The sequence below is a fragment of the Dendrobates tinctorius genome, unplaced genomic scaffold, assembly GCF_039654945.1.
Source record: "Dendrobates tinctorius isolate UK_male_01 unplaced genomic scaffold, ASM3965494v1 ptg000155l, whole genome shotgun sequence".
NCBI lineage: Eukaryota > Metazoa > Chordata > Amphibia > Anura > Dendrobatidae > Dendrobates > Dendrobates tinctorius.
The window spans coordinates 16,419,493-16,442,033 of record NW_027361822.1 but is presented as its reverse complement, the minus strand read 5'-3'; the positions used below and the strand labels follow the sequence as shown (position 1 = coordinate 16,442,033).

General features: G+C 42.3%; 1 protein-coding gene across 1 annotated transcript; it reads right to left on the bottom strand.

The window, feature by feature from the left end:
* Nucleotides 1-226: 226 nt before the first annotated feature.
* On the bottom strand, nt 227-20,986 carry LOC141051050 (uncharacterized). The gene is made up of 7 exons (XM_073547869.1): nt 20,862-20,986; nt 16,292-16,441; nt 15,985-16,164; nt 15,777-15,900; nt 15,596-15,693; nt 15,307-15,397; nt 227-6,663 (listed from the first exon to the last, which is right to left on the bottom strand). The coding sequence occupies exons 2-7, from the start codon at nt 16,367-16,369 to the stop codon at nt 5,318-5,320; spliced, it is 1,917 nt and encodes a 638-aa protein (XP_073403970.1). The 5' UTR covers nt 16,370-16,441; nt 20,862-20,986; the 3' UTR covers nt 227-5,317.
* Nucleotides 20,987-22,541: the final 1,555 nt, after the last annotated feature.

Here is a 22,541-nt window from a genome sequence, read left to right as displayed (position 1 = left end):
CGACCCACTTTTCTTTGCATTGATATAATACATACACATGTACATATACATACATGCATAAACACACACATACTGTGTATATATTTTTTCAGCCCACCTTCCTGATGCAATCTTTCAAAAGCTCATAACATTCTGAATTTCCCCATGGTGGGACGATTAAAGGATTATCTTATCTTAACATGACATTTATATAGTTGGTACAGTGGAAAAAGGAAGTTCTACTGTGTAATTAAAAAATGTTTCCAATTTTTTATTACTTGATTAAAACATGCAGTAAGTTAGAATCACAAAACATTCCCGTTTGTAGTCATGGCATAAAAACCTACAATGTGAGCACTTCCTGCATCGGCACTATTGGCAGCAGAATAGTATATAACATAAAGAACAGGCAGACAGATGTTGATGGCCGATTTAATCAATTCTCACTGATCCCTGCCATTTTAATGTATTGAAGGCGTACGACCCCTCCCGTGCTGAATACCCACTCTGACTTTACACCCGAGGCTACACAAAACCGTACGTTCATGGCAAACTGAGCCATTTCTTGCAGGCAGATGCTATGGCTGATCTGATCACTGACATCAGCCATTTGATAGGGAGAATCTTCACATTTCTTGTCACTGGTCCAATCTGCTGTCCCAGACTTCCATGGGTTTAGGGCTCATAGCTTAGGCTGGTTTCAAATTTGCGTTTTTTTTCGCGGTAATTTAGCGCTAAATAGCGCATGCGTTTTTTTTTCCTATACTTTGCATGGGATGCGCTTATGTGCGCATACACATGCGTTTGTACGCGTTTTACCGCGCATGCGTTTTTTTGCGGTATGCGCTCGGGCGCACAAAATGCAACTTGTTGCATTTTTTGTGCGTCCGATTTGCCTCAAAAAAACGCATGCGCGCGCAATGCGTTTTTTTACAGCAAGACACCCATTATAAGTCTATGGTGAGCATATGTGCGCATTGGCATGCTTATGTATGCGTTTTTTTGCACATGCGTTTTTTTTTTTTACCATTAGTTTAGACAATGGAATTTAGGGGTTTGGGTAAAGTTAGGGTTAGTTAAGGGGGTTTAGGGTTAGGGTCAGGGTTAGGGTTAGGGTTAAGTATGGTTTGGTTAAGGGTTAGGGTCAGGGTTAGGGTCAGGGTTAGGGTTAAATATGGTTTGGTTAAGGGTTAGGGTCAGGGTTAGGGTTAAGTATGGTTTGGTTAAGGGTCAGGGTTAGGGTTAGGGTTAAGTATGGTTTGGTTTAGGGTTAGGGTCAGGGTTAGGGTTAAGGTTAAGTATGGTTTGGTTAAGGGTTAGGGTCAGGGTTAGGGTTAAGTATGGTTTGGTTAAGGGTTAGGGTCAGGGTTAGGGTCAGGGTTAGGGTTAAGTATGGTTTGGTTAAGGGTTAGGGTCAGGGTTAGGGTCAGGGTTAGGGTTAAGGTTAGTTAGGGTTTGGGTTAGGGTTAAGTATGGTTTGGTTAAGGGTTAGGGTTAGGGTTAAGTATGGTTTGGTTAAGGGTTAGGGTCAGGGTTAGGGTCAGGGTTAGGGTCAGGGTTAGGGTTAAGTATGGTTTGGTTAAGGGTTAGGGTCAGGGTTAGGGTTAAGGTTAGTTAGGGTTTGGGTTAGGGTTAAGTATGGTTTAGTTAAGGGTTAGGGTTAAGTATGGTTTGGTTAAGCGTTAGGGTTAGGGTCAGGGTTAGGGTCAGGGTTAGGGTTAAGTATGGTTTGGTTAAGGGTTAGGGTCAGGGTTAGGGTCAGGGTTAGGGTTAAGGTTAGTTAGGGTTTGGGTTAGGGTTAAGTATGGTTTGGTTAAGGGTTAGGGTCAGGGTTAGGGTTAAGTATGGTTTGGTTAAGGGTTAGGGTTAGGGTCAGGGTTAGGGTCAGGGTTAGGGTTAGTAAAGTCATGGTTTGGGTTAGTGTGAGGGGCCACCTAATGTTGGAAAAAAACGCAAACGCGGTAAAAACGCACTAAAAACGCATACAAACGCATAAAAACGCTGCGTTTTTTTCATGCATGCTCATAAAAATGCTTGAAAAAAACGCAGCAGTTGTATGCTTTTGTATGCATTTTTCAATGCGTTTTTTTGCGGGAAAAACGCGCTACAAAAAAAAGCAAGTGTGAAACAGGCCTTATGCTGGAAAAAGAACTCAGTCCAGGTCCAATCCATGCTAATTTTTCGGGCATTGCATCTGTTTCCTTATATGTGTTAAGATTAGTACACTGTCTGATAAAACATCTGGTCCATCATGTCATATACTGTAACCACTGCCTATGCTTCAGTTACTTGCCAGATACCATGACATTTTCTACTTGTTGCAGAGGAGCAATCTTATAAAATAGCTTGACATTGCTTACGCATAGAATAATAAATGGACTGACAGTGGGGAGCGGATGCATTGTTCTTCTGTGTTGCTGTTGGGATTGGGATGATGTCCATTGAGTATGATATGGAGGAAATGTAAGAGGAGGTGAAAAGCGACACCTAACACTTGGACCTAGAGCCTGAGGGTTCACCACCTGTCCTAGTGGTTTATTGCTGCTGTTCACAACATTGATCCAGTGGGCCAAATAGACATTTACTGTCCCTTTCAACTGTGGTGAAATAAGCTCCTTGTGTCCCCGATCTGGATTCAAAGGGCCATCACACAATCATCATCATCACTACCTCGACTGACTGTTATCATAGTGTGGGAACTATCGAACTCCTAATCAGATCCAGATTCCCACTTCTAGATTGGTCTTGACTCAAGAGTGCCAATTCAAATTCCAGATGACATTACCAGTGCCCCTACCAACATGGCTATCAATACTACTCCCACCACCAACATAAACATGCAAGTCATATCCTCTACCTTCTCAATCAAGTAAAAAATACTATTCATCTAATACATCAACTGGAAGAAGTTTTCAGATTGACTATTGAGGTAATGGAGGTGAAGGAATGTGCAGAACCTTGACTCAATTGACTTATCCTGCTATGACTGAGGTGAGTGGACTGCCATATAGTCCATAGCATCCTCCATTTCCTCCCCACTAACACACACACCTGAGGCAGAATAGGGCAATGGTGACCTGTATCTGGTTGTGCTATTGCTGAAATGGCTGGAGCAAGTGGTGGTGCTACAATTGCAGCTTACGACTCCCATATTCTTATTGCCAGGCTCTGTAGTGTTTTTTGTTCTTTTACAATGTTTTCCTTTACCATTCATTTTTACTACACTATAATTAATGTTTTTGACAGTTTTCAACCACCATTTCCCTCGTTTCCAAAAAAGATGAACTAACAAATGCTAATACACAGCACGCCCAAAAAACAGCCGCAACAAGCTGCAGAATTGGTGTTGAATGTGCATATCTCAAATCTGAGTAATCAAATTGATGTGCAAGTATCAGTAATTAGTGACATGTACACTTTGTGAGGCACAAAGTCATACAGTTAAATGCCCATATTGATTAATTCTCTTTACTATAACACAATTCCCTCCCCAAAAAATAGCCGATACAAATTCACAATATTGGTGTGGCGTGTATATACGTCAAATGAAACCAATATCACTGGAGTGCAAATTAACTGTAGTTCATAACATACACACTTGGTGAGGCAATGAGAGAAATGTTTTTTTCTTTCAGCAATGTTGACCGCCATCGCTTTCTCTCCAGACAACTAAATCAAAGGGTGCATGAATCGTCACCACTGTGCTAAAACACGTTCTGTAGAATTTCTATTTCTTTTTTATCTCGATGACTTTATCTTTTCATCACTTTTCATCACTATTTCATCACTATCCAGGCTCACCACAAAATAGCTGCTGAATTCTCTGCTTCTGCTTTTATATAGGCTATAATAGTCCCTCCTAATTAGCTGTACATATGATATTATAGATGAAAGGCATTACAGAGAAAAGCTGTTCAAATACACCCAAGAGCATGTAAGCCTTTTCTGGCTGTTCACATTTTCTTCAATGTTTAAAATGGTTGTGGTCAGTTAAAGAAGTTGTCTACTACTTGGACAACTTCTCATACCCTTCGCTTGGCCCCCATAAAATAATAAAGCCTATACTCGCCTCCCGTGCTGGCGCCATTCACGGGGTGTCGGCACTCCATCTCCCAGGGCTCCTGTACAGTTGTTCTGACATGTGACTGCAGCGCCCAATCAGCGCTGGTGTCATTGTCCCCACCTCCTGTCGAATTGAGCAGGAAGAGAAAATCAGGGATCACCTGCAGCCTGGCCTTCCTCTTCATGTTCGATTTGTCCAAAGGCGGTGACATTGACGCCGGCGCTGACGTCACGCATCACAACAATCTGAACGCGAGCCAGCATGGGAGGCGCAAAACATTTTGATCAAGTCCTGGTAGTTGACAACACCTTTAAGCTCATTAGCGCTGAGTTGCAAACCATACAAATCCACCATTTCAAGTGAATTCCTACAACTTCAACAAATCAAATCAAAGGGTGCATGGGGGGGTACTGGGGGTCTGTATGTGGGGGAGACCGGGCAAAAACTGAGAACAAGGATGAATTCTCATCGCCACACAATAAGAGAAAAAAGAATGGATCTACCTGTGGCAAAACATTTTTGTATCCAGTCATAGCATGATGGACATTAAATTACTTGTATTAAAAGATAACTTCAAGTCTCAGAGAGAGAGAAGAATCTCTGAGTACAAATTTATGAAAACTTTCGACACATTCAGTGCAGGTATTAATGTGTTGCATGGATTTAAGTCTTTTTACATCAATTAAGGAATTTGCCCCTCAGACCTTCTGGTGCCATCACAACACAGACCGGCAATCGGAGGACAATAAAACCTTCACACTGCTTATCTATGAACTGCTCCAATATTTATGCTTATCTCTCTCCCACAATGACTATTCCGCTTCACATCACTTTCCTTATCTATTGAGTTATTTATGTACTGTCTTGTGTATAAATAAGTTATACAGATTTTGTATTAGTCTAGCCTGATGAAGAGACCTGCGTAGTCTCGAAAGCTTGCAATGTGTTACCATCTTTTCAGTTAGCCATTAAAAGGTATCAACCACTGAGGACTCTCAATTCTGAATATTTTTCTACAACTTCAACAGGCATCCAGGTCACATCACATCAATCATATCTACTAACATTTTTTGAGCAAGCATTAAAACATTTGCTACAATATGGACTTGAATATGGATTCACCCACATTTCAAAATTGTAATTGTCAACAAGATTAGATTCTATAGAAAAACATTTCCTTAATTCTAAGTATGAAAATGGCTTTTCCTCAGTGTGATTTCTCTGATCCTAAGCAAGATAGAATTTGGTAAGCATTTTAACCCAATATCATAAGTGTCACAACAGCTTCTGCCTTGTGTGAGTTCTCTGATGTGAAACAAGATCCCACTTATGTGCAAAACATTTCCCACACTCTGAACATGAAAATGGCTTCTCCCCTGTGTGAATTTTTTGATGATCAACCAGATTTGATTTCAGTGCAAAACATTTGCCACATTCAGAGCATAAAAATGGCTTCTCTCCTGTGTGAGTTTTTTGATGTCTAACAAGGTTTGTTTTCACAGCAAACCGTTTCCCACATTCTAAACATGAAAATGGCTTCTCTCCTGTGTGACATTTCTGATGCCCATTTAGCTGTGATTTTTGGTTAAAACACTTCCCACATTCTGAGCAAAAGTATGGCTTTTCCCCTGTGTGAGTTCTCTGATGTATAACAAGAACGACCTTCTGTTTAAAACATTTCCCACATTCTGAACATGTAAATGGTTTCTCTCCTGTGTGACTTCTTTGATGCTCAACAAGAGAGGCTTTCCGAGAAAAACATTTCTCACATTCTGAGCAAGAAAATGGCTTCTCTCCTAAGTGAGATTTTTGATGGCCAACAAAATTTTTTTTCGTGGTAAAACCTTTCCCACATTCTGAACATGTAAATGGCTTCTCCCCTGTGTGAGTTTTTTTATGGTCAGCAAGACCTGATTTCCGAGAAAAACCTTTCCCACATTCGGAGCACGTAAATGGCTTCGTCCCTGTGTGAGTTTTTTGATGGTCAATCAGACCCGATTTCCAAGAAAAACCTTTTCCACATTCTGAGCAGGTAAATGGCTTCTCTCCTGTGTGAGTTTTTTTATGTTCAATAAGATTTGATTTTCGTGAAAAACATTTCCCACATTCTAAGCAAGGAAATGGCTTCTCCCCACTGTGACTTTTCTCATGTACAAAAAGATGTGATTTCAATTTAAAACATTTCCCACATATAGAGCATAAATAGGACTTCTCGTCTGTGTGACTTCTCTGATGTATATCAAGTTTTGAACCAGCTATGAAACATGTCCCACATTCTGCACATGAAAATTCCTTTGCTTCTGTGTGACTTGTCTTACATTTATCAAGATTTGACATATCTACATAATATTTTCCACATTTTAAGCATGTAAATGATTTCTGCCCTTTGTAGGATCTTTTATCTTCATCATCTCTTCTGTCATTTTTATTTTTCTTATCAATCTCTAATGAATCAGAAGATGAGCCCTGTTGGACAGGATCAGATGACAGATCTTCAATGTGAAGGTCTAATGGTAAATCTGGGATAATGGCATGATCTTCATATGCATCTTGTGTGACACAATGATCTTCTGCTTTAAAATCTAAACCTATATGTCCGTCTGAGCTTCTGATACAGTTACCTGCCAAGAATAAAACAATTTATTTTTTATTTTGGCATAATATAATTTAAATATCATAATGTATTGATATTTTATATTTCTGTTTAAGCATTTCCATACAAATTGCAGGGAATGCAGCAAAACACAAATTCAACAAAAGAGGAAAAATATGCAACAAACACAGCTTCATGCTAAAAACACTAGGTAAAGTCATGCATGTCTTCCAACTTTTCTAGAAGATAAGCAGGGACTAACCATTTGGCCACGTCCTTATCCAAACCCCCTAGCCACACCCATTTACCATTTCTTTCTACCCTGACAGGAGGAGATGTCAGAAGCGGTATGGTGGCAGTGAGGGACATTCAGCAGTGCATGAATCCCAGGTCTGTTCCATTGTATCCGGGAGAGTTACAACCTATTGATTTATTTTTTGTTCATTCATTTATAGTTGTAGCAGTCATAACTTTTTTATTATTACACTCCTCATGAACTCCCATGCTGCCTTTTCTATTTTAATGGACTATTAATAAATGTTAAAATTTTACAGATGGGGAATGTGGAAAATGTCCAGATAAAAAGCAGCAGAAAAAAATGCAGCATTTAACCCCTTCCTTACATTGGACGTACTATTCCGTCCATGTGACCTGGGACTTTCGGGGGCCTCTTCCCTGCAGGCCCCCGGATCCAAGATGGCCGCGGGGGCCTTCGGGGTCCTGCAGGGAGGTGGCTTTCTCAGTGCCTGCTGAGAAAGTCCTCAGTGCCTGTCAGATCGCTGATCTGACATAGTGCACTGCAAAGTGTCAGATCAGCGATCTGACACTTTGCAGTGATGTCCCCACCTGGGACAATGTAGTAAAGTATAAAAAAAAAACAACAATTGTAAAAGTAATGTTTTAAAGATTCCTAAACAAAAAAATATTCACTATTAGATTCTGTTATTTGTAAGAAAAACAAAACAAAAAAAAAACAATATAAGTATACATATTTAGTAATCGCCGCGTCCGTAACAACCTGTCCTATAAAACTGTCCCACTAGTTAACCCCTTTAGTGAACCCCTTAAAAAAAAAACAACAACAATGCTTTATCATCATACCGCCAATCAAAAAGTGCAATAACGCGCAATCAAAAAGAGCTCTCAAAATGTGGTGATGCAAAAACTATTTTTACAATAAAAAGAGTATTTTAGCGTGTGACAGCTGCCAAACATAAAAACCCGCCACAAATAGTAAATCAAATCCCCCTTTATCACCCCCTTAGTTAGGGAAAAATAATAAAATAAAAAAATGTATTTATTTCCATTTTCCCATTAGGGTTAAGACTAGGCAGAGGCGTATCTAGGGGGGGGCAGCCGGGGCATTTGCCCCAGGCGCAGCCGGCATGGGGGCGCAGTCGGGCCGCCTAATGCGGTGGTCCGCAGTGTCTCCCCTGGCGGCTGCGTTCTGCCGCGCCGCGGACTGGGAGTCGGCTGTTCTCTGTGCCGGCTGTCAAGCTGACAGCTGCTGCAGAGAAGCTGTGCGCGCCGGCTCCCAGGGAGCAATTGTACTGGCATCTATACAGATGTCAGTACAATTGAAGCTCTGACCGCCGGGTCAGAGCGATGTCAACAGCGTGATCAGGGCATGTGATCACGCTGTGACATCACTCCCCGGCGCCCAGAGCGAATGCTGGTGGTGTGTTCCAATGTGGAGCTGATGAACCACCGAAGATTAAGCAAGGGGGGGGGAGCGGGAGATACATAATGTGTGAGGGGATTTGGAGGGTGAAATTGGGGGGATACTTTATGTGTGGAGGATTTTGAGGGTGGATACTATGTGTGGGGAGATTTTGAGGGTGGATGGGGGATACTTTATGTGTGGAGAGATTTGGAGTGGGGATTGGTGGGATTTAATGTATGTGGGGGTTTTGGAGTGGAGATGGGATTTGAGGACACAAGAAGAGTATGTATGTATGAGGGCATATATGAGGAAACAGTATGGGGGATGGGTGCAGACAGTATGGGGAGCGAACGGGTAAATGTATGTGGACACAGTATGAGTAGCGATGGGAAAAATGTATGTGGACACAGTATGGGGAGTGAGGGTGATGGGATGTGTGCAGACACAGTATGGGGAGTCGGGGGTATGTGTGAGCAGACAGCATAGTGAGGGGGTAAATATATGAGGAGACAGTATGGTGAACAGGTGGGATGTTAGAGGAGACAGTATGAGGAGGTAGGGGAATAGTGTGAGACGACAGTATATTGCAGATATTTTTATTAAGGAGCATTATAATGACACTTCTAACTTTAAGGACATTGTGTGGAGATTTACTGCAGAAGACCGGAGAAGATAGAAGTCTGCAGAGATGAGCTGTGGATGAGAAAACTCATCATGGGGTCTGGACTAGAAGAAGAAAAGAAGGAGAACGACTCCAGAGATGACATCATCTATAAGGTACCTGGATGTAAATATTATTTGTGATACTGACTTATTCTCATGTTTTTATTTATGTTAGGAACATTAAAGGGGTTGTTCAGGTATGTGCTGAGTCTGCAGACTTTCTACGTGACTGCAGACTTTTGAATTCTCACAGTGCTCACTGAACGCTGTTAGGATTCGCTCATGCCGGTAGTTTGCATACATGCGGTCACATGCTGACTAGACATGTGTAGCCTCACTCAATGAAAATGAACAGAGCGAGGCCGGGCACGTCTAGTCGGAATGAGGCCAGAAGTATACAAATCACATACTTGTGCTGACATGACTGTACATCGGCAAGGGAGAATCCTAAATGTTTGCAGTGCATTAGTTGTGAGAATTCAGAAGCCTGCAATGTCAGGATTCAGCTCTGCAGGTTCCAGTATTCATCACATGGACACTTCACTCACATGCGATTTTCATACTTATGATCCTGTGAGAACGAGCTTCTCTTCCTGCTTCTTTCAGTTTTTCACTGAATACTGAGAGCAATAGGGAGAGCAGCTCGTGGGTATATGACTAAGTGTGCAAATTGCGGGGTGGGGGGATGGGCGCCAACCTAATTCTTGCCCTGGGTGCCAGAGAGCCTAAATACACCTATGGGGCTAGGGTTAGGGCTGAGATTAGGGTTAGGGGTGTGTTGGAGTTAGGGTTGGAGTTAGAATTGGGGGATTTCCACTGTTTTGGGCACATCAGGTGCTCTCCAAATGCAACATGGTGTCTGATCTCAATTCCAGCCAATTCTGCATTGAAAAAGTCAAACGGTGCTCCTTCCCATCCAAGCTCTGCCATGCGCCCAAACAGTGGTTTACCCCCACATATGGGGTATTAGCCTACTCAGGACAAATTGCACAACAACTTTTGGGGTCCAATTTCTTCTGTTACTGTTGGGAAAATAAAAAATTGGGGGCAAAAATATAATTTTTGTGGAAAAAAATACGATTTTTTTATTTTTATGGCTCTACGTAATAAACTTCTGTGAAGCATTTGGGGGTTCAAAGTGCTCACCACACATCTAGATAAGTTCCTTGGGGGGGTCTAGTTTCCAAAATGGGGTCACTTGTGGGGGGTTTCCACAGTTTAGGCACATCAGGGGTCCTCCAAATGCAACATGACACCTGCAGACCATTCCATCAAAGTCTGCATTCCAAAACGTCACTACTTCCCTTCCGAGCCCTGACGCGTGCCCATGCAGTAGTTTTCTCCCACATATGGGGTATCAGCGTACTCAGGACAAATTGGATAACAACTTTTGGGGTCCAATTTCTTCTGTTACCCTTGGGAAAATAAAGAAATGGGGACTAAAAGATCATGTTTGTGGAAATAATATATTAGTTTTTTAATTTCACGCCCAGGCGTTATAAACTTCTGTGAAGCACTTGGGGGTTCAAAGTGCTCACCACACATATAGATAAGTTCCTTGGGGGTCTAGTTTCCAAAATAGGGTCACTTGTGGGGGGTTTCCACTGTTTAGGCACATCAGGGACTCTCCAAACGCGACATGGCGCTCAAGCTCAATTCCAGCCAATTTTGCGTCAAATGGTGCTCCTTCCCTTCTGAGCTCTGCCATGCGTCGAAACAGTGGTTCTCCCCCACAAATCAGGTATCAGCGTATTCAGCACAAATTGCCCAATAACTTTTGCAGTCCAATTTCTCCTGTTACCCTTGGTAAAATAAAAAAAAATTGGACCTGAAGTAATTTTTTTGTGAAAAAAAGTTAAATATTCATTTTTTTAAACATTCAAAAACTTCCTGTGAAGCACCTGAAGAGTTAATAACTGGGGGTTTCCACAGTTTAGGCACATCAGGGGTCCTCCAAATGCAACATGACACCTGCAGACCATTCCATCAAAGTCTGCATTCCAAAACGTCACTACTTCCCTTCCGAGCCCTGACGTGTGCCCATGCAGTAGTTTTCTCCCACATATGGGGTATCAGCGTACTCAGGACAAATTGGATAACAACTTTTGGGGTCCAATTTCTTCTGTTACCCTTGGGAAAATAAAGAAATGGGGACTAAAAGATCATGTTTGTGGAAATAATATTCCTGTGAAGCACCTGAAGAGTTAATAAACTTCTTGAATGTGGTTTTGAGTACAGTCAGGGGTGCAGTTTCTAGAATGGTGTCACTTTTGGGTATTTTCTGTCATATAGACCCCTCAAAGTGAGTTCAAATGTGATGTGGTCCCTAAAATAAAAATGGTGTTGTAAAAATGAGAAATCGCTGGTCAACTTTTAACTGTTATAACTTCCTAACAAAAAAAATTTTGGTTCCAAAATTGTGCTGATGTAAAGTAAACATGTGGGAAATGTTATTTATTATGTTTTTTGTGTGTTATATCTCTATGATTTAAGGGCATAAAAATTCAAAGTTGGAAAATTGCGAAATTTTCAAACATTTTCCCCAAATTTCTGTTTTTTTTCACAAATAAATGCAATTTATATGAATGAAATGTTACCACTAACATGAAGTACAATATGTCACGAGAAAACAATGTCAGAATCACCAAGATCCATGGAAGCGTTCCAGAGTTATTAACTCATTAAGGGACAGTGGTCAGAATTGTAAAAATTGGCCCGGTCATTAACATGCAAAACACCCTTGGGGGTAAAGGGGTTAAGGCACAGTACTCCCAAAGGTAGTGGTGCAGAGTACACAAAGAGGCTTAAAGGCACAATACGTCCACAGATATGGGTGCAGAGTACACACAGAGGCTTAACAGCAAAGTACTACAAAAGACGTGGTTGCAAAATATACTCTGAGGCTTAAAAAGCACAGTACTCCCTTCAGGCGGGGTTGCGGAGTACACAAGGATGCTTTTTCGCACAGTACTCCCTCAGGCGAGGTTGTAGAGTACACAAAGATGCTTTTTGGCACAGTAATCCCAAAGGGCGGGGTTGCAGAGTACACAAAGATGCTTTTTGGCACAGTACTCCCACAGGCCGGGTTGCAGAGTACACACAGAGGCTTAAAAGCACAGTACTCCTATAGATCCCACAGATAAGCGTGCAGAATCTACACAGAGGCTTAATGGCAAAGTACTCCCACAGACGACGTTGCAGAGTACACAATGAGGCTTAAAAGCACAGTACTCCCACAGGCAGTTGCAGAGTACACACAGCCAGCTTCTGGCATAGTAATCCCACAGACCGAGGTTGTAGAGTACACAAAGAGGCTTAAAAGGCACAGTACTCCCATAGGAGGGGGTTGCAGAGTACACAAAGAGGCTTAAAGGCACAATACTCCCACAGATATGGGTGCAGAATACACACAGAGGCTTAATCGCACAGTAACAGGTGGGGTTGCAGAGTACACACACAGCGGATTTCTGGCACTGTAATACCACAGGCAGAGGTTGTAGAGTACACTCAGAGGCTTAAAGCCACAGTACTCCCACAGGTGGTGGTGCAGAGCATACCAAGAGGCTTAAAGGCACAATACTCCCACAGATGTGGGTGCAGAAAACACTCAGACATGAAGGCGCAGTACTCCCACAGGCGAGTTTGCAGAGTACACACAGCAGGCACAGTAATGCCACAGGCCAGGGATGTAGAGTAGATTCAGAGGCTTAAAGGCACAGTGGTCTCACAGGTGGTGGTGCAGAGTACACAAAGATGGTAAAGGCACAAAATTCCCACAGGTATGGGGGCAGAGTACACACATAGGCGTAAAGGTGCAGTATTCCCATAGGTGGGAGTACAGAGTACACACATAGGTTTAAAGGTACAGTACTTCCACAGGAGGGGTTGTAGAATACCCACAACAGCTTTTTGGCACAGTAAACCCACAGCCCAAGGGGTTGTAGAGTACTCTCAGAGGCTTAAAGGCACAGTACTTCCACAAGTGGTGGTGCAGAGTACACAAAGAGGCTTAAAGGCAAAGTACTTACACAAGCAGGGGTGCAAAGAATACAGAGCGGCTTTTTCGCTCATTACTCCCAGTGAGACACGTGAAGCGTACACACAGAGGCTTTTTTGCAGAGTGCTCAGTCGAATTCTGTTCCTCACTCCAGTTGTGTCCAAAAATCAGAGGACAACAGCGGTGGCACTCATGATCCATCTTATACAGGGCGGGTCACGTGGTGCACTGGCCAATCATAGGCATGCCAATACTTGGCATGGCTGTGATGAATCCGGAAGTGCCACAGCCTAAAAACTTGATGATTGTTGAAAGGTTGCAGAGTAGCCAAACTTTATTAGGCATCTGTACCCGAACATAAAACCGGACATCCTGCTAAAAGTCCATGTTCGGGCTATGGACCCCGAACTTTACAGTTTGAGTTTGTTCATCCCTACCTGAAACCTGAAGGCCTCCAAATATAGAGCATTGCATTAATCCTTTTTTCACAGTATCTCACTATAGGATCTTATTTTATTTTTAAATATTGTATTTATTCCATAACTTTGTCATTATTCTTTGATCTTTAAGGCCTTTACTGGCATAAAAATCATGGTTTTTCTTGAAAGACACAGAATTTTTTCTGTACCACTGCTTGAAGAAAATGTCTTCTAAAAACTGGCAGTAGGTTGGGGAAAATGATTTTGAGTCCATCTTTAACTCTAAAAGGTCTAACTATCTCATCTTTAATAATACCAGCCCATACCACCTCCACTTTGCTGTCATTTGTATTGAAGTGGAGGTCTTTGCTCATTACTGATTCAGCCATGGGTCCATCTATCTGGTCCATCAAGAGTCACTATCATCTCGTAAGTCCACAAAACGTTTGAAAAATCTGTCTTCAGACATTTCTTGGCCCAGTCTTGATGTTTCCACTTCTATGTCTTGCACAGTGGTGCTAGGGTTCAGCCTCCTTACCTTGGCCATGTCTCTGAGAACTGAACTTCTTGTACTTCTGGTCTCCTGCGAGGCTGCAGCTCTAGAATATGTCACCACTGGAGGATTATGGCTTCCTTTTTGTTTCACCAGTGATTCTTCTCACATCTTTAGCAGTTAATGTGCATCTTATTTCTCAATACATTCTTTTTGTGACCCTGTTGATTATTTGCAACAAAACTGTTAATGGTTCTGTGATCAGGCCCTAATAACTGAGCTATTTCAAGAATGCTGCAAGACTTCTCTCCCTCATTACACAAATACTCATCACCTGATCTGCTTCATCCAATAAGAATTCAAGTTTATATAGCTTAGTGGTGGAAAATCTACATACAAAATATTTACACACAAAAAGGAAAGAAGGGGATATACAGAATTACAAAGGTAGAGTAGCCAAATGTAAGGGGGCTAGTTGGAGCCACCAAAACTCAAAGCACGTTTTCCACATGTCACAAAAAAAAGTATTTTTCTTTGTTATGCCAGAAATCATTCAACAAAAAGATAGAAGAATTCTATTTTCTTGACATCTGTAGAACTATAGTCATATATTTAGAAGTTATGAGACATGGTGGAAAGACCAACATTTTATTATCCAATATTATGGTACTAAAAAAGGAAAGAAGATTTTAAAAAGCTCTCTAGCCAAATGGATCAAAATGTCACCTGGGAAACATACCAAATACAGGGTCTCTCTCCTCCTGGGAAGCCCATTTAATTTTCCGTTGTCTCATGTCTCATGTTCAAAGAAGGCTACTTGTTCCATCAAACAAATCAGTCACATGGTCTTCAGTCCATACCTTCTCTAACCGTCACAGATTGCACCTTCGATTTTCTTAAGATTTTTCCAATGGGAGAAAAGTTATTTGAGCTATTGTTCCTCCCTAAATTCTCGCTATCTGGCATCTCATCTTTGTTGCTGTCATGGAGGATGGCTTATAGTAGTCATGGTTTTGGTTTATAGTAAACACACCATGACAGCACAAGTTTCACACCCTAAATTGAATCTTTGATGCAAATGAAAAAACTTAAATACCCATGCTGGTCAGGTTATTTGAAAATACATTGAGGTTGAAGGTGGGTGGAGGAGGAGCAGCTAATTAACCCAGTTTGGTTTCCTGTCCCCATTAGGTCATGAAGCCATCCTCCTGTAGTGCTGTCATGGAGGGTTCACAGAAATTGAATTACCAATAAGAATAATTTCATAATAATATTTTCATCCATAATTATTGAGTATTTTGGCAAATAAGGTAAACTTAAAGTTCTGAAACCTGAAAAGACCACAGATATCATAACAAATAACACAAAATGGTAACAGTCAGTGACTGGGTATAATCTGTGACCTCACTGCAGTTAGTGGTTATCACTGTACTCACTTGGGTGGTCACCTGTACAAATCTCCTCTTTACACCGCTCATCACCCCTCACATATGTCTCTGTAGTATTAACATGGGTCAGATCTTCACCCTGAAACAAATAATGGAAAAGTCACGAACAGATGGAGAAGTCACATCTATGATCAGCTCTAATCCTGCCATCTCCACCGTTCTCATTACACAAGTATAAAACATATAATACTGGTGGATAAAACAAGACTGAGCACAAGACCTTCACAGCCATCTACACATCATAGGGGAGATCTCATGACACCTTCTCTCCATCTACCTGATGATCCTGAGGAACATTGGGATTTTCTTGTTTACAGTCCTGTGGAAGAAGAGGACGGAGACATCTCTCTGGTGTTATCCTCTTACTGGATAGAACTGGAGGAAACACATACAAGAACTGAATTCATTCTTTACATACAGATAATTATAGGCCATGTGTATTTAGTCCTGTCTATTACCTGGTGATGTGAGGGGCTGGGGAACCTCCATCATGACGTCCTTGTACAGATCTTTGTGTCCTTCTAAATACTCCCACTCCTCAATGGAGAAATAGACGGTCACATCCAGACACCTTATAGGAACCTGACATATATACAAGGTTACCGTTATACCTCGGTCCCTTGATAGCATTACTGTATAATGTCCCAGCATTCCCAGCAGTGTCACCTCTCCAGTCAGCAACTCAATCATCTTGTAGGTGATTTCTATGATCTCCTGGTCATTGATGTCCTCATGTATCAGGGGGTGAGGTGGAGGCCCCGTTTTTGGGCTCCGGGGTCTTCCACATCCCTCAGAAATAGGGGCCTTACTGCACTCACTAGGGGTATTTTTCACTAATATGTAATCCTGGTTATGGAGACACAATAATAAATCTCACTACAGACATTTCCAGAGTCCTCACCTCTCCAGTTCTGTCCATCTGTTATTCCCATAGATAAGAATGATGTAATGTGACGTCATCAGAATCTCTCACCTCTCCAGTAAGCCGGAAGAGAATCTCTAGGGTGAGGTGTAATATCCTCTCCACCATCTTGTCTCTGTCACTATCCATCCTTGAGGGGTCAATCAGGAAAATTCTCTTATATAGAAGATCTCCACTGAGAGGATCAGAAATTGTAGGGACCTGAATCGGATGAAGATGAAGCAACATAATATCAAAGAATCCCAAGAAATTACACAATTAGGCTGATATCAGGCTGAGCTGTCTTCTAGCTCAGTATTTGTTTATTGAAATGTCAATGTATCACAACAGCATGTGCTTTAAACTGTATATAAATAAGGTTTCTTCAAATATTTTGTTATATCAGCCTGAAGAAGGGACGTAAGCAGTCCAGAAAGCTTGCTTTGTAACATCATTTACTATTATTTGTTAGCCATTGAAAGGTATCATACCCACAAGATTCCTATTTTGTTTCTCTCACTGAGAGCACTTTATTTATATTTTTTTCTACTGGCTAATACGGTACCAAACCACTGTTTTTGTTTTTTTTATATGTCTTTTATATGTCCTTGACTAATAATTAAATTAGGGTTTGTGTGTAAAATTTGGGACATCGGCAAAATCGCAACCAGAGAGGTAAAGTAGGTGAGTGAGGGCAGATTTTAATAGCCTTGGGAGAGACCATTGTTTCTGCCCCCCATCTACAAAAATCTGCCCCCAGACACCCCAGAAAAGGTGCATCTTACAGATATTAATTAAAAATTATTTTAATGAAATAAAGACACCTAGTTTTTGACAAGATTTATTGCTCTGGTAATCCAAAAGTAAACCATCGACCTGTAACAAAAATAAAACAGAAAATCAACCATATCCTTACCTCTCCGCTGCTCAGTCAGGTCCCCCTCTGCAATCCATCAGAAAGGGTTAAGTGGTTAACACAGGGACCGATGCCAATGTGACCAGCCCCATGTAAATCACTGCCAGAATGAATTATTTCATCTCTGCGCAGCCTCCCTGGCTGCTCTGAGATGAACTAATGAGCGTGGGAAAGTTTCTGCATTTTTTCCCACGCTCATCAGTTCATCTCAGGTCAGCCAGGGACTCCGCATAGCCTCACTGACGTCACTGACTGACCTGAGGTGAACCTTCAATTCCCTTGTCTAGCTTATTTATAAAAATGTTAAATAACACTGGGGCCAGGACAGGGCCTTGTGGTACCCCACTTGAAACACTCTTCCAATTAGATGTGCAGCCATTTATCACCACTCTTTGAGTACAATCACTGAGCAAGTAATGAATTCACCTAACCGTGGCCTTGTCAATCCCACACTTGGTCATTTTTTCAGTAAGGATAGTATGAGATACTTTATGAAATGCTTTGCTGAAGTTGAGATACACTATATCTACTGCATTTCCCTGATCCACACAGTCAGTGATTCCGTCATAGAAATTAAATTAGTCTGGCATGACTCGTTTGCTACAAACCCATGCTGGCTCTGGTTAATTACTATACTCTTATAATAATAATAATCTTTATTTATATAGCGCCAACATATTCCGCAGCGCTTTACAGTTGAACAGTTTCAAACACAACAGTCATAAGTAATAACATTAACAATACAATAATTAAAGCAAAATAAGACGACCCTGCTCGTGGGAGCTTGCAATCTACAATGAGGTGGGGGCGATACAAAGCACAGGTTTGTATTTACAATGATGTATTTACAATGATGGTCCAGCCATCTTCAGGGGGTGGGGGATAGATGGAGATAGTGAATGGGCTACACACACACAATCATAAAATGACTTTTATTACTGAATGTGATAGGCCGCTCTGAACAAATGTGTTTTGAGCGAGCGCCTAAAACTATGAAAATTGTGGATGGTCCTAATATCTTGGGGTAGAGCATTCCAAAGGATTGGCGCAGCACGGGAGAAGTCTTGGAGTCGGGAGTGGGAGGTACGGATTAGGGCAGAGGTTAGTCGAAAGTCATTTGCAGAGCGCAGTGGTCGGTTAGGCCGATAGACAGAAATGAGGGAGGAGATGTAAGGGGGTGCCGCACTGTGGATAGCTTTGTGGGTGAGAACAAGTACTCTTATAGAAGTACTTACATACATGCTGTTTAATAATTTGTTCAAAGTTCTTTCTTGGTATAGAAGTAAGGCTCACTGGCCTGTAATTTCCTGGCTCCATCTTCTTTCCTTTTTTGAAGATAAGGACAACATTTGCCCTTCTCCAGTCTTCTGTAACTTCTCCTGTTCTCCAGGATTTTTCAAAGATTCTGGCTAGTGGTTCTGCAATTTCTTTGCTAACTCTTTCAGTACCGTAGGATGTCATTCATCTGGACCAGGACATTTATATTCATTTTAATTAGCTAAGTTTTCATCCCCATCTCTCTGTTTATACAGTTGTGGCCAAAAGTATTGACACCCCTGCAGTTTTGTCAGATAATGCTCAGTTTTTTCCTGAAAATGATTGCAAACACAAATTCTTTGTTATTATTATCTTCATTTAATTTGTCTTAAATGAAAAAACACAAAAAGAATTGTCCTAAAGCCATATTGGATATAATTCCACACCAAACATAAAAAAGAGGGTGGACAAAAGTAGTGGCACTGTTCGAAAAATCATGTGATGCTTCTCTAATTTGTGTAATTAACAGCACCCGTAACTTACCTGTGGCACCTAACAGGTGTTGGCAATAACGAAATCACACTTGCAGCCAGTTGACATGGATTAAAGTTGACTCAACCTCTGTCCTGTGTCCTTGTGCGTACCACATTGAGCATGGAGAAAAGAAAGAAGACCAAAGAACTGCTTGAGGACTTGAGAAACCAAATTGTCAGGAAGCATGAGCAATCTCAAGGCTACAAGTCCATCTCCAAAGACCTGAATGTTCCTGTGTCTACCGTGCGCAGTGTCATCAAGAAGTTTAAAGCCCATGGCACTGTGGCTAACCTCCCTAGATGTGGACGGAAAAGAAAAATTGACAAGAGATTTCAACGCAAGATTGTGCGGATGTTGGATAAAGAACCTCGAATAACATCCAAACAAGTTCAAGCTGCCCTGCAGTCCGAGGGTACAACAGTGTCAACCCGTACTATCCGTCGGCGTCTGAATGAAAAGGGACTGTATGGTAGGAGACCCAGGAAGACCCCACTTCTTACCCCGAGACATAAAAAAGCCAGGCTGGAGTTTGCCAAAACTTACCTGAAAAAGCCTAAAACGTTTTGGAAGAATGTTCTCTGGTCAGATGAGACAAAAGTAGAGCTTTTTGGGCAAAGGCATCAACATAGAGTTTACAGGAGAAAAAAAGCATTCAAAGAAAAAAACACAGTCCCTACAGTCAAACATGGCGGAGGTTCCCTGATGTTTTGGGGTTGCTTTGCTGCCTCTGGCACTGGACTGCTTGACCGTGTGCATGGCATAATGAAGTCTGAAGACTACCAACAAATTTTGCAGCATAATGTAGGGCCCAGTGTGAGAAAGCTGGCTCTCCCTCAGAGGTCATGGGTCTTCCAGCAGGACAATGACCCAAAACACACTTCAAAAAGCACTAGAATATGGTTTGAGAGAAAGCACTGGAGACTTCTAAGGTGGCCAGCAATGAGTCCAGACCTGAATCCCATAGAACACCTGTGGAGAGATCTAAAAATGGCAGTTTCGAGAAGGCACCCTTCAAATATCAGGGACCTGGAGCAGTTTGCCAAAGAAGAATGTCTAAAATTTCAGCAGAGCATTGTAAGAAACTCATTGATGGTTACCGGAAGTGGTTGGTCGCAGTTATTTTGGCTAAAGGTTGTGCAACCAAGTATTAGGCTGAGGGTGCCAATACTTTTGTCTGGCCCATTTTTGGAGTTTTGTGTGAAATGATCAATGTTTTGCTTTTTGCTTCATTCTCTTTTGTGTTTTTTCATTTAAGACAAATTAAATGAAGATAATAATACCCAAGAATTTGTGTTTGCAATCATTTTCAGGAAGAAACTAAGTAGTATCTGACAGAATTGCAGGGGTGTCAATAGTTTTGGCCACAACTGTAGATAGTGTGGATTCTTTTATTCCTTCAATAGCACCATGAATATCAATTGATATTACATTTGCTTTCTAAGAGAACCCAGAAATTTAAAAGTTCGGCCTTCTCAACATCACTTTTGACCACTTCACCCTTTTCATCCTGTAAAAATCCTATAGAATCTTTTACTTTTCTTCTGCTTTTGACAGACACGCAAAATCCTTTTTCATTGCTTTTGGTCACCCTTGCACTCTGTATTAGTGACGGGCCATGATGGAGTTGCGGCGGCTGCATGTCTTGCGGCTGTTCGACGGCCACAGCACATGCAGGGATTGTCCGTTTTTTAGGCAATCCCTGCATGTGTTGTGGCTGCTGAAAAGTAGCGAGACATGCAGCCGCCGCAACTCGAACAAAGTATTAGAGCACGCCGAATATACTCTATTAACACCTTATCCGAGCACGTTCGCTCATCACTAATCTGAATAAAATCAATATTTGGCGACCGCCCTTTGCCTTAGTCATTTCTAGATAAAACTTTCACATGAAGGAATTTGACAGTGAATTTGTTCTATACATCTTGGGAAACTGACCCTAGATCTTCTTGGTATGAGGCTTCGGTTTCTTCATGTGATCCCAGATTGACTCGGCGATTTTGAGATCAGGGATCTATGGGGCCGTATTGTGACTTCCAGGACTCCTTGTTCTTCTTTACCCTGAAATGAGTTTTTAAAGTCATTGGCTGTAGGTTCGGGGTCATTGATCTGCTGAATACATTTGGAGCCAATCAGACGCCTCCCTGATGGGAATGCATGATGAAAAAAGTATCTGCCTGTGTTTCAAGGCATTGAGGACGCCAGTAATCCTGACCAAATCCCCAATTCCATTCACTGAAACGCCCCAAACTCGCAGGTTCCTCCACCAAGCTTCACTGCTGCGCGGTCCCCTATGAAGCTCAGCCACTAGATGGCGCTACATAACATACAGTAGTATAAGCACACACAGGTCCACATACACTGTGTATGTATATATATATATAATCCATGCAAAGAGAAAAGGTCGCACTCATCGAGATGGAAGTTTCACTGATTTATTGACATATTATGAACATGTCAAGTCGGGGGAGTGACATAAGGAGTGCAAGGAAGGCTGACAACGGCCGTTTCGCGCTGCTCGAGCGCTTCAACGGGTCGCTCGAGCAGCGCGAAACGGCCGTTGTCAGCCTTCCTTGCACTCCTTATGTCACTCCCCGACTTGACATGTTCATGATATGTCAATAAATCAGTGAAACTTCCATCTCGATGAGTGCAACCTTTTCTCTTTGCATTGATTATATATATATACATACACAGTGTATGTGGACCTGTGTGTGCTTATACTACTGTATGTTATGTAGCGCCATGGATTCCCAGGATTGTTTCCAGGTCTGGCACCCGAGATTCCCAGCTGTTGGGCTTCTGCATGCCGCACATCATTTGAAGTTACACGGTAACAGCGGTGCCGTCCGCTTTTTATCTTGAGTTTTGTGTATATATATATAAACACACTGACTTTATAGCCGAGAATGGGGGGTTCCAACCAGGACAGCTGAATCCTGCAGACACTTCCCACAGTCACTGTCAAAACTTCCTATGTGAAAAGGAGGGGGAAATTTAAAGGTAGAACTGGGGTCACAATGTCACTGCACGTCCTGGCTTAAGGGGGGGCACTGTCTCCGGGAATGGAGGGGTTACTGCCCCCTGTGCCCAGTAATGGGGAATCTCCAGCACCTACCTCCACCTGCAGAGCCGCACTCCACATATATGGCTGCTCTGTGCGCACAGGACCTGTGATGAGGTCACAGGAGGGGAGGAGTCAGGGGTCACATAATGGGGGCCTCAGTGTATGCAGGACTCTGCTGTACTGGTTGTCATGGTGCTGGATGAGGGGAAGTTTCTGTGTGGGGTCAGGAGGGGTTACAGGGTGGATGTAGCAGAGCCGCGTGTGTACGAGGTGTACAGAGCAGAGCCGTGTGTGTATGGGGTGTACGGAGCGGAGCCGTGTGTGTACGAGGTGTACGGAGCGGAGCCGTGTGTGTACGAGGTGTACGGAGAGGAGCTGTGTGTACGAGGTGTACGGAGCGGAGCCGTGTGTGTACGAGGTGTACGGAGCGGAGTCGTATGTGTACGAGGTGTATGGAGCGGATCCGTGTGTATGAGGTGTACGGAGCGGAGCTGCGTGTGTACGAGGTGTACGGAGCTGAGCCGTGTGTGTACGGAGCTGAGCCGTGTGTG